The 14,346-nt window shown below is 63.9% G+C and overlaps 1 protein-coding gene across 1 annotated transcript; it reads left to right on the plus strand.

Annotated features, from left to right (window-relative positions):
• Positions 1-5,357: 5,357 nt before the first annotated feature.
• Positions 5,358-12,870, plus strand: LOC140595112 (cytochrome P450 11B1, mitochondrial-like). Its single transcript, XM_072733715.1, has 3 exons — positions 5,358-5,611; positions 6,013-6,168; positions 7,074-12,870. The coding sequence occupies exons 1-3, from the start codon at positions 5,373-5,375 to the stop codon at positions 7,159-7,161; spliced, it is 483 nt and encodes a 160-aa protein (XP_072589816.1). The 5' UTR covers positions 5,358-5,372; the 3' UTR covers positions 7,162-12,870.
• The last annotated feature ends 1,476 nt before the right edge of the window (positions 12,871-14,346 follow it).

Genomic DNA, 14,346 nt, shown 5'->3' on the forward strand with positions numbered 1-14,346 from the left:
TCGCACGTGTGCCCGGGGTTTTGGAGGCCTGTGCACCTGGTAGTGAGAAGCTGAGGCCCAGGAGCCGGAGAGTTCCCAAAAGGAGAGCCCAGGCCCAGGCTCCCGGTGGGCGTGGACAGGCCGGTGGGGGCGCCTCTCGAGGCCACTCTGCAGCCAAGCCTCCCCCGCCCCGGAAGGACTCTGATCCATGGCCTGAGCCGCTCCGTCTGGGCGGTGGCTCCAGTCGCCCCCCTGGATGGAGGGGCCTCTTTAACCAGGAGCCTCTGAGCGGGGCCCCCGACGTGGGTCAGGGCTGGGTGGGTACAGGCAGGAGGTGCTCTGGGGGACCTGCTTTCGGCTCACGGCATTCGTTTCTCTCTTTCTTCTTTGCTTCTAGGAGTGTACCCACGTTTCTTCTATGTTTCAAAGCAGTGCTCCAAGTACTGTCCAATGCCTGCACACATCGGTCGGATAGTCAAGTCCTTTGTCCTCCTACAGCCTATGCCTTTTCTGTATGCAAAGTGCTGCCGAGGGTCGTTGTGTAATCAAGAGGTACCAGATATCTCTGATCTAGAGTTTGAACAATCCGGGAGAGCGAGCGACGTGAGGAGCAGCAGTGTCTGGCTGGTGCCCCTCCTCATGCTGTCCCCGGGGCTCGCGGGCCTCAGGTTGCTGTGACCCACAGAGCATGGCTCGGGCCCGCCTTCTGCAGGTGGCACAGATGACGTGGACTCGCTGCTCATGCTTGGAACCTGTGGCATTAAACTTGTTTTCCGCCCACTGACTCACCATCTGCCTCTGAGGGGCCTGAGGACGGGGGGCGGGGCCCACACCCAGTTGGCCAGAGCCCACAGCCTGCCTTGGGGCGAGTCCAAACCCTCTGACAGTGATCCTGCTGTGAGTGTGTCTCTTGGAACACCAGCCTTGTCACTCTTGATTGCTGCCCCTTTCCTCCTCTTGGCCTTTGAGGGCGTCGGTGCTGGAGGAGGGGACCCCGAGCGTCCCCTGTGAAGGGTAGTGCTCGCATGCTTCTGGGCTTCCTGGGGAGGGCCCAGGGCCAGGAAGACAGGATGATGTGGGCGCGAGAGCCGCAGGAGGGATGGCGTCCCCCGCATGGGGTCGGGCCATCATCCCGGGGACAGCCCTTCTCTGATGGGGGCGGCACCCCCACGGCTGCTCCCACTCAGCTCCCCCACCCGGACTCCAGGAGCCGGAACATAGGGAATTCCATACAACGGACCTGGACCTGACCTGGCAGCGGCACCGGTGTATGGGCTCACAGGGTCGCCCCTGAGCATCCACCCGACGTCTGGAACTTGCACCAGGCAGAGGGCAGCATGGGTCACACCACTCAGCTTGGGGGCCCCTCTTGTGTCAGGGCAGGCAAATGAGGGGCTTCTGCCTAAAAGCAAGAGGGGCCACAGGTCACCCACAGCAGAGTCTGCAGGGCCCCAGGCAGCGCGTCGTCTCCCAAGAGAGGACGGGGTGTGCGTGGCGGAACCTCACTGGGAGTCCCGAAGCTGGTGTAGGGAGAGTCCTTCCATGTGGAGCTGGCGCTGGCTGGGGACACCATGCGGAGCACAGTCCGTGACTTGGCGGGAGGCGTCAATGGCTGCAGGATGAGGAGCTCGGAGGCCTCGGGGAACATGTGGCCCCCAGTGCGCTAGAGACTGCAGAAGAGTCACTGTGGACGGGAGGAGGTGGCGGGGTAGTGCTCGGAGGATCGGAGCCAGGGTCCGCGTGGGTGCTGCTTCGGGAGGAGGGTGCCCCCGGCGCGTCCTCCTCTGTCCGTGCGCCGAGTCCTCGCAGCAGAGCTGGTGAAGTGGGAGCAGGGTGGGCGTCGTGGCGCACACGCAGACGTGCCTGCTGCGTGGCCTTCGGGGGTCCCCGGAGGGCAGCGCTGCCGGCGGTGGCCGTGTTGTACCTGCCTGTGAGCTGATGCTCGGGTCGCCAGGGCTAGAGGGGATGGCCGTGGGTTCCTAGGGGGCGATGGAGACATGACGTGCACGGCCGGGGCGGGAGAGGGGAGCAGGTCCAAGCCAGGGGAAGAGCTCGGGGCCCACAGTGCCGCGTGGAGAGAGCCCCACCCTGGCGACAGCGGCAGGAAGCGCCCGGAGGGTTGGGTCGGGTCAGGGGTCCCCCAGTAACTTGCTGCAGGAGCAGCGACGGCCCCCCCACAGTGGACCAGTCCGAGGGGGCTTTGCTGGCGGGGCCACCGCGTCGCCCACCAACAGCTTTGCCTTATGTGACAGAAAGTCCCAGGCCACTGTGGCTTCCCGGGGAGGAGGAGGAAAGTGTTTTTTCCTGTTCACGGGAACGGCGTGCAGAGGCCAGCAGCCCAGAGCCTAGTGTCACCACGGGGAAGTGCGCTCTGTGGGGTCCCCTCGCCCAGGGCCGCTGCTCCTGGGGCAGCGCAGGCAGCTGTGACCAAGAGGAAACCGCTGCACCCCCGATACCGGGGTCTTCGGGCGGCCGGGGGATGGGCCCTGGACGGAGAGCCAGCGGGGCCCCCCTGCCACGTGCTGCGCAGGATGCCTAGAGGGATGGGGCCCGAGTGGCCGCGGGGGCAGAGGAACGCACCGTGAGCCCCGTGCCCTCAGGGTCTCTCCCACGGCCCCAGGAATAGAGATGCACCTGGCGATGGGTGGAGCGCTGCGGGCGAGCAGCCCGGGAGAGGCCCAGCCGGGAGAGCCTCGGGTGCCCTCGGAGCCCGGGTCAGACCGGGACGGCCGTCGAATGGGGAAGATGCCGCAACGGCCCCCCCACTGCCTCACGCCATCCCGTCTGGAACTGCTGAGCGAGCTGGGTGGCCGCCGGGCACACGTAGGAAGAGGCAGACACAGCCGCACACGCGCAACCTGTGAGAATGCTGGCGCCAGCCTTGCCCACACCCGAGTTCGAAGGGGTGAGCTTCGCGGTTTTGAATGTGGAGGACACGGAGCCGAAGGGGAACGAGATGACCGAGTCCCGGGGTCCCGCGGTAGGAGCCGATCCCACGGAGGAAGTGCGAAGCACACACAGATCCTGCAGAGTGTGTAGTGCCCTGGGTCCCCGTCAGTGCTGTCTCGCCACCTGGCCCTGCCATCCCAGCCCGGCCTTGTCACTGTGCGCCCTGGACACCCACCCACCACTGCTGGGAGTCCAGCCGCGGGGCCGAAGGCAGAGGCCCTGCTCGAGCCCGAACCCATCACCTCGGGGGTTGCCCTGAGCCTTGCAGGGGCGGGGGGCGGGGTCCAGGCGCGGCTGCAGGTGGCGAGCCGGCCTCCAGGGGGCGCCCCCAGTCGGGAGGTGGGAGTGCGCCCCCCTCCCCCAGCTGCAGGGCACTGGCGCAGCTGGGGGATCCCAGCAGCATCCCTCCCACCTCAGCACCTTGGCAGCAGGCATCTCGGGCTTGGTGCCGCTCAGCTGCGGGCCCTCTTCCAGACAGTGGGCCTTGGGGTGCCGCCGACTTCAGGGATGCCTTGCCCTGGCCTTGCCCGGGCCGCGTCCCACCTCTGTTCTCCCTCTGTAGCTTGCGTGGCCTCACCTGGCCTGGGGAGGGCCTGGGCTGTCGATGTCGCTCTCGGGCCAGTCGGGCCTCGCCCGGGAGGCCCCTTCCTCCCACCCCCACCCCCAGCCCTGGCTCAGAGGACACCCCCCAAGGCCTGCCTTCCCCAGAGGAGGCCTCCAGGGAGGGCCTGCCAGGCCGGTGGGGTCACAGGGAACAGCGGCCCCGACAGCCGCCTGCGTGCACACCAGCCAGGAGGCGTCCTCTGCCGGCATCTCCTAGTGGGAGCTGCTCCGTGGTTCCCCCGGGGAGCCCGCATCCCTGGAGGCAGACCGTGTGGGGACAGGAAAGCTGGCCCGGGGCGGAGAACAGCCCCGAGGAGGCTACAAGCGCCCCGGGACGGGGGCAGTCACAGGGCAGGTCGGGCAGCGGGAGTGTCCCCCATGGCCTGGGCCCGGGCCGGTGTGGCTCCCGCCTGCCTCTGTCGCCCGAGGACACATGCCCGTGCACCCTCCGGGGTGAGGCCCAGCGCGCCTCGGCTTGCTGCCGGGGCCTTGGCACTTCTGACTCCTCGCCCGCCCCACCCGGGGACTCCCTCAGGGAGGGGCAGGGGCAGGGAGCCGCTGCCTTGAGGCCAATGGAAAACAGACTCAGATCCCGCCGTCCCTGCTAAAACCCTCACGCGCCCTCCGGCCTGCCTCCAGCCCGAGCTGGGGCGGCTGCCCCCATCGCCCGCTCCCCAAATGAGGGTCTGGGCTGCAGGCACAGCAGGGGAGGGCAGAGGAGCCAGGGCAGGGGAGGAGAAGCGGCTGACGCGGGGGTCGGGGGGTTGCGAGGAACCGGGGCCTGTGGGAAGTGGCAGTGGCCGGACCTCTGTCCCCTCTCTGAAAATGGGAACCGTGACAGCGATAGCCACCTTGTGGCAATGCCGCCAGGTGTCAGGGAGATGCCCTGGCACCCCGAACCGTGGATCCACCCTCCAAGGGTCGGGAGCCCGAGCACACACCCCATCATAGACTCCATCCTTCCCCGCCTGGCCTGAGCTCACAGCCTGCAGCCCCGAGAGCACGCGTGCAGATGAGAGAGGAGGGCGTAGGCCCTGAGCACAGGCCCAGGCCCGCGGGCCACGCGTGGGCCCCGCCAGCTGTGCCCCCACCCCCCCGCTTCCCTGCCGAGGAGGGGCTTGCCGGGCATCCTATCAGTGACCCTCGTGTCCTGGCCACTGGCTGCTCCTGAACTGAGCCTGCAGGCCAGACAGGCATATAGAGCCTCGGCCCCATCAGTGCCACCCTAGTTGGCTCTCTGGATTTCCCCGTTGCCACCCCCCCCAGCCCCCACGCCCCGGCTCCGGCCCCAGGACCAAAAGCGCTCACTGGTGGGACCGAGCCAGCTTAAGGTTAGTGTCGGGGTCTCCTGCACCCAGCCTGAGGCCAGGGGGAGAGCAGTCCAAGAAGGCCTGTGGGTCGATGGGATGACGCGCTCCCGCTCCTTCCTGCCCTGGTCCTCGTAGAGGGAGAGGAAAGTAGCCCAGGCCCCTGTCATCTCTTGAAAAGACAAGGACCCATCCATCTTGCTCCTTCCCCCACCCGGGAGGGGGCGAGGGCCCTACCCCGGCCAAGCCACCTGGGCCCCCGGGCCACACCCCGCACCTGCTCTCGATGCCCGGCCGCCAGCAGGCCTTGCGCAAGTGGGAGTGAGGCGCCCATCCATCTCTTTTGGCCTCCCCCCTCCTCCTCCGCCCTCTCCTCCCCCTCCTCCCCCCCCTCCTCCACCGGCCCTGACCCCTGGGCCGGGTTTCCTGGCCTCGTCCAGGGACAGCTTCTCCCATGACGCGATCGAGTCGCCGCTCCAGGCCTCCGGGTGAGATAAAAGGACTGTGCTGACCGGCGACGGAGGGAGCATCGGAATGGCCTTCAGGGCACAGGCGCGAGGGTGGCGGGCCGGGCCCTGGCTGGCCCTGAGCAGGCCACGCGCACTGGGCACCCGAGCCGCTCCGGCCCCCAGGGCGGTGCTGCCCTTCGAAGCCGTGCCCCGCTGTCCCGGCAACAAGTGGATGCGGGTGCTGCAGATCTGGAGGCAGCAGGGCTCTGAGAGCCTCCACCTGGAGATGCACCGCACCTTCCAGGAGCTGGGGCCCATTTTCAGGTAAAGCCCTCCTGCCCGCCTCGCTGGGAGCACCCTGCCCGGCTGTCCCTCCCGGCTCCTGGGTCCCCGCGGGCGCAGGTGCTGCGCGTCCCCAGCGGCCGCCTGGGGGCTGAGCAGTGGCTGCTCCGTGCCCTTGACCCCGGACACCAGCCGGGGCTCTTGTGAGGCTGCAGGGCTCCCCGGACGGTGACCCGAGAGGCAGAGGGCAGAGGGCAGACGGCCGAGGGCAGACGGCCGAGCGGGAGAGGCTTCCCCGGTTAGACGGCGGAGGAGCCCGGGCTCGAGCCCCGTGCATGGCCCAGGAGGACGGAGAGGCCAACGGGAGCCAGGCCGGTGGCTCTGCACGGGGAGCCCCAGGGAGGCCCCGGCCCCCCAGCAGGGCTCTGAGCTCTGTCCCTCAGGTATGACGTGGGAGGGACACACATGGTGCACGTGATGCTGCCCGAGGACGTGGAGAGGCTGCAGCGAGTGGAGAGCCCTCAGCCCTGGCGGCCGCCCCTGGACCCCTGGCTGGCCTACCGACAGCATCGTGGGCACAAATGCGGCGTGTTCCTGCTGTGAGCGCGAGTGGGGGGGCGGCGTGGGAGGGAGCGGGCAGCCCGCGAGCACCCCGGCCCCAGGCCAGTGAGGGGTGGGGAGGCCCGCGTGTCCCGGGGCTGGAGAGGGGCAGCAGGGCCACGGGTCTGCACAGCAGGATGGCCGCTTCCACGAGGGAGCACCCACTCCACCCAGGCCTCTGGAGGTGGCCTGCCCGGGCAGGGTGGCCTTCTCCCTTCCTACAGTCAGGAGGCCCAGGCCTGGGAGAGTGGAGGCACGGCCAGGCGCCCCTGGGAGTGTGTGCTGGGGCCTTGGGGCCTCCTGGGTCGGCAGCCCTCGGCCCCTGCCCCGTGGGCCTTGGGGTTGAGCACAGGGAGCTCAGGAGGGCGAGGCCGGGGTGGGAGGAGGGCGGGCGGCAGAGGGAGGCGCCTTTGTTCAGAAGCTAAACCCTAGGTGGGAGGCCTGGGAGGCTATGAGCCCGCGTGTGCACCCTTGGGTGCGTGTGTGTGTGGTGGGTGTCTGCCCGGGCGTGTGAGTGGGCCCACAAGTATGCTCACTGGTCGGTGCTGTTGTAGGCGTGTGAATGCGTGTGTGTGCCCACGATGGCGGCCTTTGGCTCGTGCTCATGCCGCGGTGTGCGTGCTTGAGCGGTGTCCCCACGTGTTGGCACGTGTGCGCGCTTCTGCTCTTTGTGTGTGCGCACGCGTGTGTGCGCTTCGGTACCCGCCTGCATGCCTAAGAGCGTGTCGTCTGCACATGTGTGCCCAGTTTGGGGCATCCAGGTGTGTCGTGTGCCTGTGCAGGTGGGCACTGTGGGTGTGCTCACGCACGTCGTCTGTGTCAGCGTGCGAGTCTGCCGGGGCCCGTGTGGCGTGTGCATCTCTCTGGGCGCCCGTGAGCGCGCGATCCTTGTCCCCATGTGCAGGCAGCCAGCCGTGGAAACGCTGCTTGTGCTCGCGTGTGCCTGGGAGGGCAGCTCCCTCCGCCATCCGCCGGACGGACGGACGGACTGACGGACAGCGCCCTGGAGCCGGACGTGCTGACGGGCTGGGGCTCTGGTTTCCCCGGAGACCGTCTGCTCTAATGACTGCTCAGCACCCGCTTGGCCAGGCGCTCTCCTCCTCCTCCTCCTCCTCCTCCTTTGCTTCATCCTACCTCCTCCTCTGCCCCCTCTGCCTCTCCTCCTCCTGCCCCAACTCCTGCTCCTCCGCATGCCCCTGCACCTACTTTTCCGTCTCCTCCTTCCTCCTCCTTCTCCTCTTCCTCCTCCTCCTCCTCCCCTTCCTGCTCTCCCTCCTCCCCTTCCTCCTCCCCCTCCTCCCCTTCCTCCTCCCCCTCCTCCCCTTCCTCCTCCCCTCCTCCTCCCCTTCCTCCTCCCCTTCCTCCTCCATGTCCTCCTTCCTCTCTTCCTCTTCTCCTCCTCCACATCTCCTCCTCCTGCTCCTCCTCCTCCTCCTGCTCCTCCTCCTCCTCCTCCTGCTCCTCCTCCTCCTCCTCCTTTGCTTCCTCTTACCTCCTCCTCCTCCTCCTCTTCTCCCGGGCAGCGAGCACCCTGCGGGGGCCTTTGAGGCCCTGTCGCCCTGACACTAGCCCCTGGGGCTTCGGATGCCCACACCCCACTCCCCGCCTCGCCTCGCTGTCCAATCTCTTAGCCCCTGTGTCCCCTGCCCTGAGGAACTGCCAACCTCGGGTCCCCGTCCTGCTCGGTGCCATTTCAAGGGCCATACCCTGTGCCCGCAGTGCTCTCGCCCAGCCTAGAGCTGCAAGCGGGGCCGGTAGCCACCCCACCCCAGCCCCACCCCAACTCCCACCCCCACCCCCACTTGTTGTGCTCAGTTCACTTGGGGTCCTCCTGGCCCCGCGGGGCTCTGGGCTTATGGCAGAAGCCCCCGCCGAGGGCCTGCACGAGCGGGTCAGGGTCGAGTTGACTAGAACAACAGCCACCCAGGAGCTCACGGGGCCGACGGGCCGTGGAGACGACTCACCAAGCAGGTAGGACGGTGAAGTGTCTGGCTGGCCTCGGGGTGACCTCGGAGAAACCTCTAGAAGCAGGCTTGGGGCGCCCTCAGCCAGGCACAGCCACACGCTCCCTTGAGAGAGGGCCTCTGCGTGCGGTGGCCGCCCGCCCTGTCAGAGCGGCCCCTCGGGCCTGACCCCGTGGCAGGAAGGGGCTTTGAACGGCGGAGAGCCGGCTGGGGGCTCCTAGCTGGCAGCAGCGAGCAGCCTGTCCCAGGTGGCCCGGCGCAGGGGACACCCCCGACTGGAAGGGGCTGATGCAAGGCCGGGGTGGGGGCCGCTCCGCTCGGCGTCCCCGGGCCCCAGGAGAGCCGGCACTGGGCGCCCAGCCGGGCAGCGGGAGGAGGGGCGCCCCCAGGCTGCGCCAGCCCTGCCCGCGCCCAGGGGCCCCTCGGCGGCATCTGTCCCCACGCGGAGGTCCTGGAGGAGGAAGAGACCTGGCGCCCTCGGCACGCCGTCGCCCTGGAGGAGGGCTGCTGCCCGCGGCGTGGTCTTCCCCCGGCCCCGGGCAGGCCCGGGCGAGGGGGACGGGGAGCCACGGAGAAGAGTGGGGCTCCCCGACCCCACGGGCGCCCGGCCCTTCATTGCCCTCACCGCGCGAGGACGCCCAGCTCACGGGCCCCGGGGAGGACCCGGCAAGGTGGCACGGGCTGCGCGGGCACTGGCTGGACGGGGTGGCTTCTCCCGCCGCCCGACAGTCGCTGCTTTATCGGAGGCCCTGCTCCGTGGTGGCGCGCGGTGGCCGGCAGGCCTGGGATGGCCGCTCCCCGCGGGGAGTGTGCGTGTGTCGCTCTGTGCAGCGGGGCGCACGGCTCTGCCCCTCTTCCAGCGGCCCTGGCAGGGAGCGCTGAGCTCGGCCCGGCCTCGCGGCCCGTCCAGGGCAGAGGCGCCGCCCGATCAGGTGGGCCCGCCCCGCCTCCTGTGCCCTCCCCCACCCCACCCACCCCCACCGAAGGACCTTGGGGTGGGGGAGCTGCTCGGCGGGGAATCGCCCTGCCATTAAAGGGGGTCTTGGCCCCGAGCCGCACCTGGTTCCAGCGTTCCTGCCGATCCGGGGACGGACGCCAAGTAGGACCGTCCTCCGAGGGTCCTGCCCTGCTGTGGCTTCTTCCGCTTACCCGCGCACGGCCCCCCTGCACGCCCAGGGCCGTGTGCGGTGTTCACTGCCCGGCCTGGGGGTCCCCCGAAGACGCCCGGGACGGGAATCCCCAGCCTCGCAGGGCTCGGTTTCCTCGGCTTCTCCTGCTCCTGCTGCACAGGACCCGTGGCTCCACCTTCACCTCGGCCATGGCCTTCCAAAGTCCCCGATCCGTGGGGTCCCAACGCAACCTCTCGCCCCGTCGGGTCCTACATCTCGCGTCCTCTCCCCCAGATATCGGGACCCACCCTCCCACCCCCGGGGGCTGCTGTGCCCGCTGCGCCCTTGCCCGTCATTCTACCCGTTTTCCAGGTTGATGATGTCCTGCCCTTTGTGCCAGCCACGCCGGGCAATTCTTTTCTACGTGTGTGTGCGGATTTATAGTTTCTAGGAGGGGAAGGACTGAAACAGACTCATCGGCCTCATGACGTGGCCAGAACCTGAATACCCGGGCTGGAGGCAGGGCTGGGGGGTGGAGGATCCGTGTCACACGCCGTCCTGGTGCCCTGGGGGAGCAAGGGGCACACGGCATGCGACCTGAGCCGGGAAGTGTGGAGTCCGGGTGGCCCAGGTGCCGGGCCTGAGCGCAGCGGGACTGCGCTGTCAGCTGACACGCACACTGTCCCGTCAGTCTCGCGCTGTTCATGAGGAGACTGCATCTACTGCTGAGACGATGTCTACAGAGGAACCGTTCAAATACCAAAACCGCCGAGAAATCTCCCAATCTCCCAGTGAGCGGCACCCCACACCCAACAATAATGTTCTTTATTCCTTTCTTGAAATCAGCTGGAAAGGGGTAAGCCACCAACGGGGAGCCCAGGGGGTCAGTGTCCCTGGCTCACAGGGAGGAAGAGGAGTGAACTTCTCTGAGGAATGGGGGAGAGACCAGACCCCCCCCCCCCCCCCACGAGGGCCTCTCAGGTCAGTGTGTTGCTGACTAGGATGGAAGCAACGCTCAGGAGAAATGTGGACTCCCCCAGGCGCACGGCTCCTTCTAACTCTTCCTCAATTGGGTAGTCCGGGATGATGTCCCTCTCCAAATTGGTAGGTCCCCCCTCATTGCAAGTCATAGAATTACAACAACGAACAAAGTAGAAACTATTAGTTTTCATCATTCTAATGGCTTCAGGAGGTTCTTGAGATCGGTATAGGAACGTGCAGTTGTATGTACAGTTCTTGTAAACGAGGAGCTCCCGAACATTCAAACCTACAAAAGTAGAGATGAAAACCACTGATTTCAGGCTTTCTGCTTGCAAACATTCGAGCACCCTCCACCCAGTACCAGCTCCCTGCCCACCGTCTACGTCTGCAAACGCTTCTACGTTGCCTAGGACTCCTCGCTGCAAACACCCGAGTACGTCCACTCCAGGGTCACTCCGTGAACACCACCTCCTGGAGGTGTTTTTCTGTCTACACGGCCACCTCATCGCTGCCCCCGGCGCTGCCTACGGAGTGTGACGGCACCTTGGCGCATGCTGTACACAGGAACTCCCCACTCGTTATCTGGCCTAAGAATTCCAGGGCGCAAGAATAGAATTGCTTATGACCCACAGGATCACGCAGTCCCTGAAGTGCAGTGGCCCCGTAAGTGTGGCCCTCACCTGATTTTCTGCATGTGCAGCGGCCCCTCTAGGACGAGCTCCTGCCTGGGCCCCTCAGCCAGCTGTTCCCGGCTCCTGGCACAATGTACGTGTGGATGCACCCCTAATGCCACCCTGCTCCCCAGCGCAGGTGGGACGCCCTGTCGCAAGCAGGATCGCACAGCCACTGTGACCGCCTTCCCGGGTGGGCACACCCAACAGCCCCGGCCAACCAAGGCCACCTGAGTGAGCATCCCCGTGAGGCCTCTTTGAGAGGCCTGGAGTTGAAATTCCTCCGCCCTCATTCACGGGTCCTGCTCCCCCGGTGACCCCAGTGTTGACTCGATTCTTTCTCCCTGGAACTTGCCACAGTTGACGTATCCGTTCACGGCTCTGGGGTTAAAGAGGAGGAACCAACATGTGGCTCCAGGCACTTGCTTTGCTTTATGTGCCACGCAAAGGCTTCAGAGAGGCCAACGCTCTGCAGAAGAGCGCAGGATCACAGGGCGACCGCTGGATGCATTTTCGTGCAGTGCCCGTGACCGTATAACCAGCATCGAGTTCCAGAAACAGAACTGGATGAAAACCCTCGTTTCCTGCCTCTGTCCCTCCATCAGGCACCATCAGGAGCCAAGGCCAAAGAGAAGTGGTGTCCGGGTTTGTAAGCGTCCGTGTTAGTGTTACCTGCTCTGGAACTTTGTGAATATGAAATCCTGCATGTCTGCTGCGGCGTCTGGCTGCTTGTCTCTACTCTGTGCTCGGGAGATCCCCCTGCTGTGGCCCACGGTCGTGCGTGCTTCGCTCTCATGGTCGTATCCGTGTCTACTGAGGAACAGTCCGCGCTTGACGCTCGATGGACATCAGGGCTCTTTCTGGCGGTTGTCTACCCCCGGAGAGCACTGCGGGGAAGAGTCTGTCCCCTTGAGGTGAGAGCGCGTCAGTTCTCCGAGGTGGTAACGCGGAGTCCTACGATGCAGATGTTTGGCTTTCACAGATGTTGAAGACTTCTCCAGGCCTCTAGTACCTGTTTATCCCCCAAGGGAGTGCTTGCACTTCAAACCCTTTGCCGGCACATGAGTGCTCACCTGCGGACGTTCAGTGGTGCCTCTGGGGTCACTGCATCGCGGTTTCATGTTGCATTTCCACCGATACGACGTTGGGCATCTTTCCACATATTTATCAGCCACTGGGATATCGTTTTCTGGTCAACAGCCTTCAGGTGTTTTGCTCAATTTCCACCCAATGATCTGCTAGTTCAGTTACTGATTTGTCGGACGAAGTTCACTCTATAAAGTGAACACAAGGCCCTGGGCGCACAGTGTGGGGAGTGGTTGGCCTTCGTCTGCCCTTTGCAGTCTCACAGCCGTATCGGTAGCGACTCAGGGGCAGAGGCTGTGAATTTCTAAGGAATCCCATTGACAAGTCTTCCCACGTGTGACGACCACTGAACTGGTCAATTTTCTTAAGTTTGTCATTACCCACGGATACAAAGATATTCTACACTTCCCTTTGTAAAGAATTTTAAAAACCCCGTCTCTTCTGTTTTTTACATATTTATTTTATTATTATCTTTTAAAGATTTTATTTATTCATGAGAGACACACAGAGAGAGAGAGGCAGAGACCCTGGCAGAGGGAGAAGCAGGCTCCATGCCGGGAGCCCGACCTGGGACTCGATCCCGCGTCTCCAGGATCTTGCCCTGGTCGATGGCAGGCGTGAAACCGTTGAGCCACCCAGGGATCCCTTGGAAAGTGTCCTCAACCATCGTCTTTAAAAGGTGTTTAAATTCAGTTTAGGCAACATATACCGTGTGCTTGGTTTCAGAGACAGAATGCGATGGTTCGTCGGATGCACGTGGCCGCGGTGCTCACTGCAGCCAGCCTGCTCCTCAACGCCCGGGACCCAGGAAGCGCACGTCTCCACCCTCCTCCCCTGCAAGAACCCTCGGTTGTTTCCTTCATTAAAAGCCCCTTATGGTTTTGTTTTCATCTTATTGTGTTCTTCCTTCCCTTTCCCTATGCTCATGTGTTTTGTTTCTTAAATTCCTCAAATGAAGGAGATCCTATGGCATTTGTCTTTCTGCGACGTATTTCGCTCAGCATGATACCCTCTGGTGGCATCGCGCCCTGGCCGATGGCAAGAGTTCTTTCCTTCTGATGGCTGAGTAACAGTCCACTCTGTAGAGCGACCACATCGTCTTCATCCATCTGGGCTCTTCCATAGTTCGGGTCTTGTGGACGCTGCTGCTCTAAACACTGGGGTGCACGTGCCCCTTCAAATCACTGTTCGTATTCTCTGCACAAGTAGGTACCTAGTAGCCCCTTGTTCTCTTGAGTTTTACGTGGAGACCTACAAAGCGCCTGAGGCTGCTTCCGTTGTGCAAAGCCCGCCTAGGGAATAGGATCTCATCTCCCCACCCCTGGTGAGTGCAGACCAGCGTCCTTCCCCGATACCTGCAGGGCCAACGTTGTCAGAAAGCCCGTAAATAGATGCATGTGAGATCTCTTTTCTCCTTTATATGCGTCTGTTTTTTCGATCTTGACACCAACATCAGACTGTCTGAATTGACAAAATGATGGAAGTAACCTTGAGAGTTGAGCGTGCAAGTCCCCCACCTTCTCCCTTCTTCCACACGATTGCCTTGGACACTCCTGTCTCTTCAATTTTGCATAAACGTTTGAATATTTGGAATCAGCTTGCACACGCACGCTCTTGCCCACGCACACACTCACACGACCTGCTGGACTCTGACTGGAATTTAATGGAATTTGTAGGTTAATTTGGGGACAAGAGCCATCTTACCCCTACTGGGTCTCACACTCTGTAAGCTTGGTGCATCCCTTTAAGTCTTCCTTTTCAATCCTGTTTTTGCTCTTTCGATGTGGAAATCTTTTTTTTAAAGATTTTATTTAGTTATTCATGAGAGGCACAGAGAGACAGAGACAGACAGACAGACAGACACAGGCAGAGGGAGAAGGAGGCTCCATGCAGGGTGCCTGACGTGGGACTCGATCCTGGCACACGCCAACTGCTGAGCCACCCCGGGGCCCCCCATTCCTCGTCTGTCAACGGCTTTATGCACACCTCCTGTAGCAGAGTTCACGAACAAGAGCCCGCAGGACAACCCAGTCCACCAGCTGTATCTACCAGTAAAGATTTGTTGGAACATAGGAGCCATGGGTATGTTTACTCGTCCTCTCTGGCTGCTTCCATCGCCTCAGAGGCAGTGCTGGGTACTTGCCACGAGGACCAGGTGGCTTTCCAAGCTGACACGTTTGCTCTCTGATCCTTTCCAGAGACTTCGTCCAGCTCGGGTGCAGAGCTGTAGCAAGCTTTGTCACTTTGCTGCAGCACCTAGACTCCATGGCGAGAGATGTGTAAGGACAATCGCACTGTGACTGTGGATCTACTTACAGTTCCCAAATCCTATGGGGGATTTTCTGTTACTTCATCCTGTTACGGGG

This window comes from Vulpes vulpes, chromosome 13, assembly GCF_048418805.1.
Source record: "Vulpes vulpes isolate BD-2025 chromosome 13, VulVul3, whole genome shotgun sequence".
NCBI classification, from domain to species: domain Eukaryota; kingdom Metazoa; phylum Chordata; class Mammalia; order Carnivora; family Canidae; genus Vulpes; species Vulpes vulpes.

Bases quoted from the DNA above. Each gene is read 5' to 3' on its own strand.
- LOC140595112 (XM_072733715.1), top strand. From the start codon at position 5,373: ATGGCCTTCAGGGCACAGGCGCGAGGGTGGCGGGCCGGGCCCTGGCTG. The intron at 5,612-6,012 runs GTAAAGCCCTCC...TCTGTCCCTCAG, and splicing joins GAGCTGGGGCCCATTTTCAG to GTATGACGTGGGAGGGACAC. The intron at 6,169-7,073 runs GTGAGCGCGAGT...CCCCATGTGCAG, and splicing joins AAATGCGGCGTGTTCCTGCT to GCAGCCAGCCGTGGAAACGC.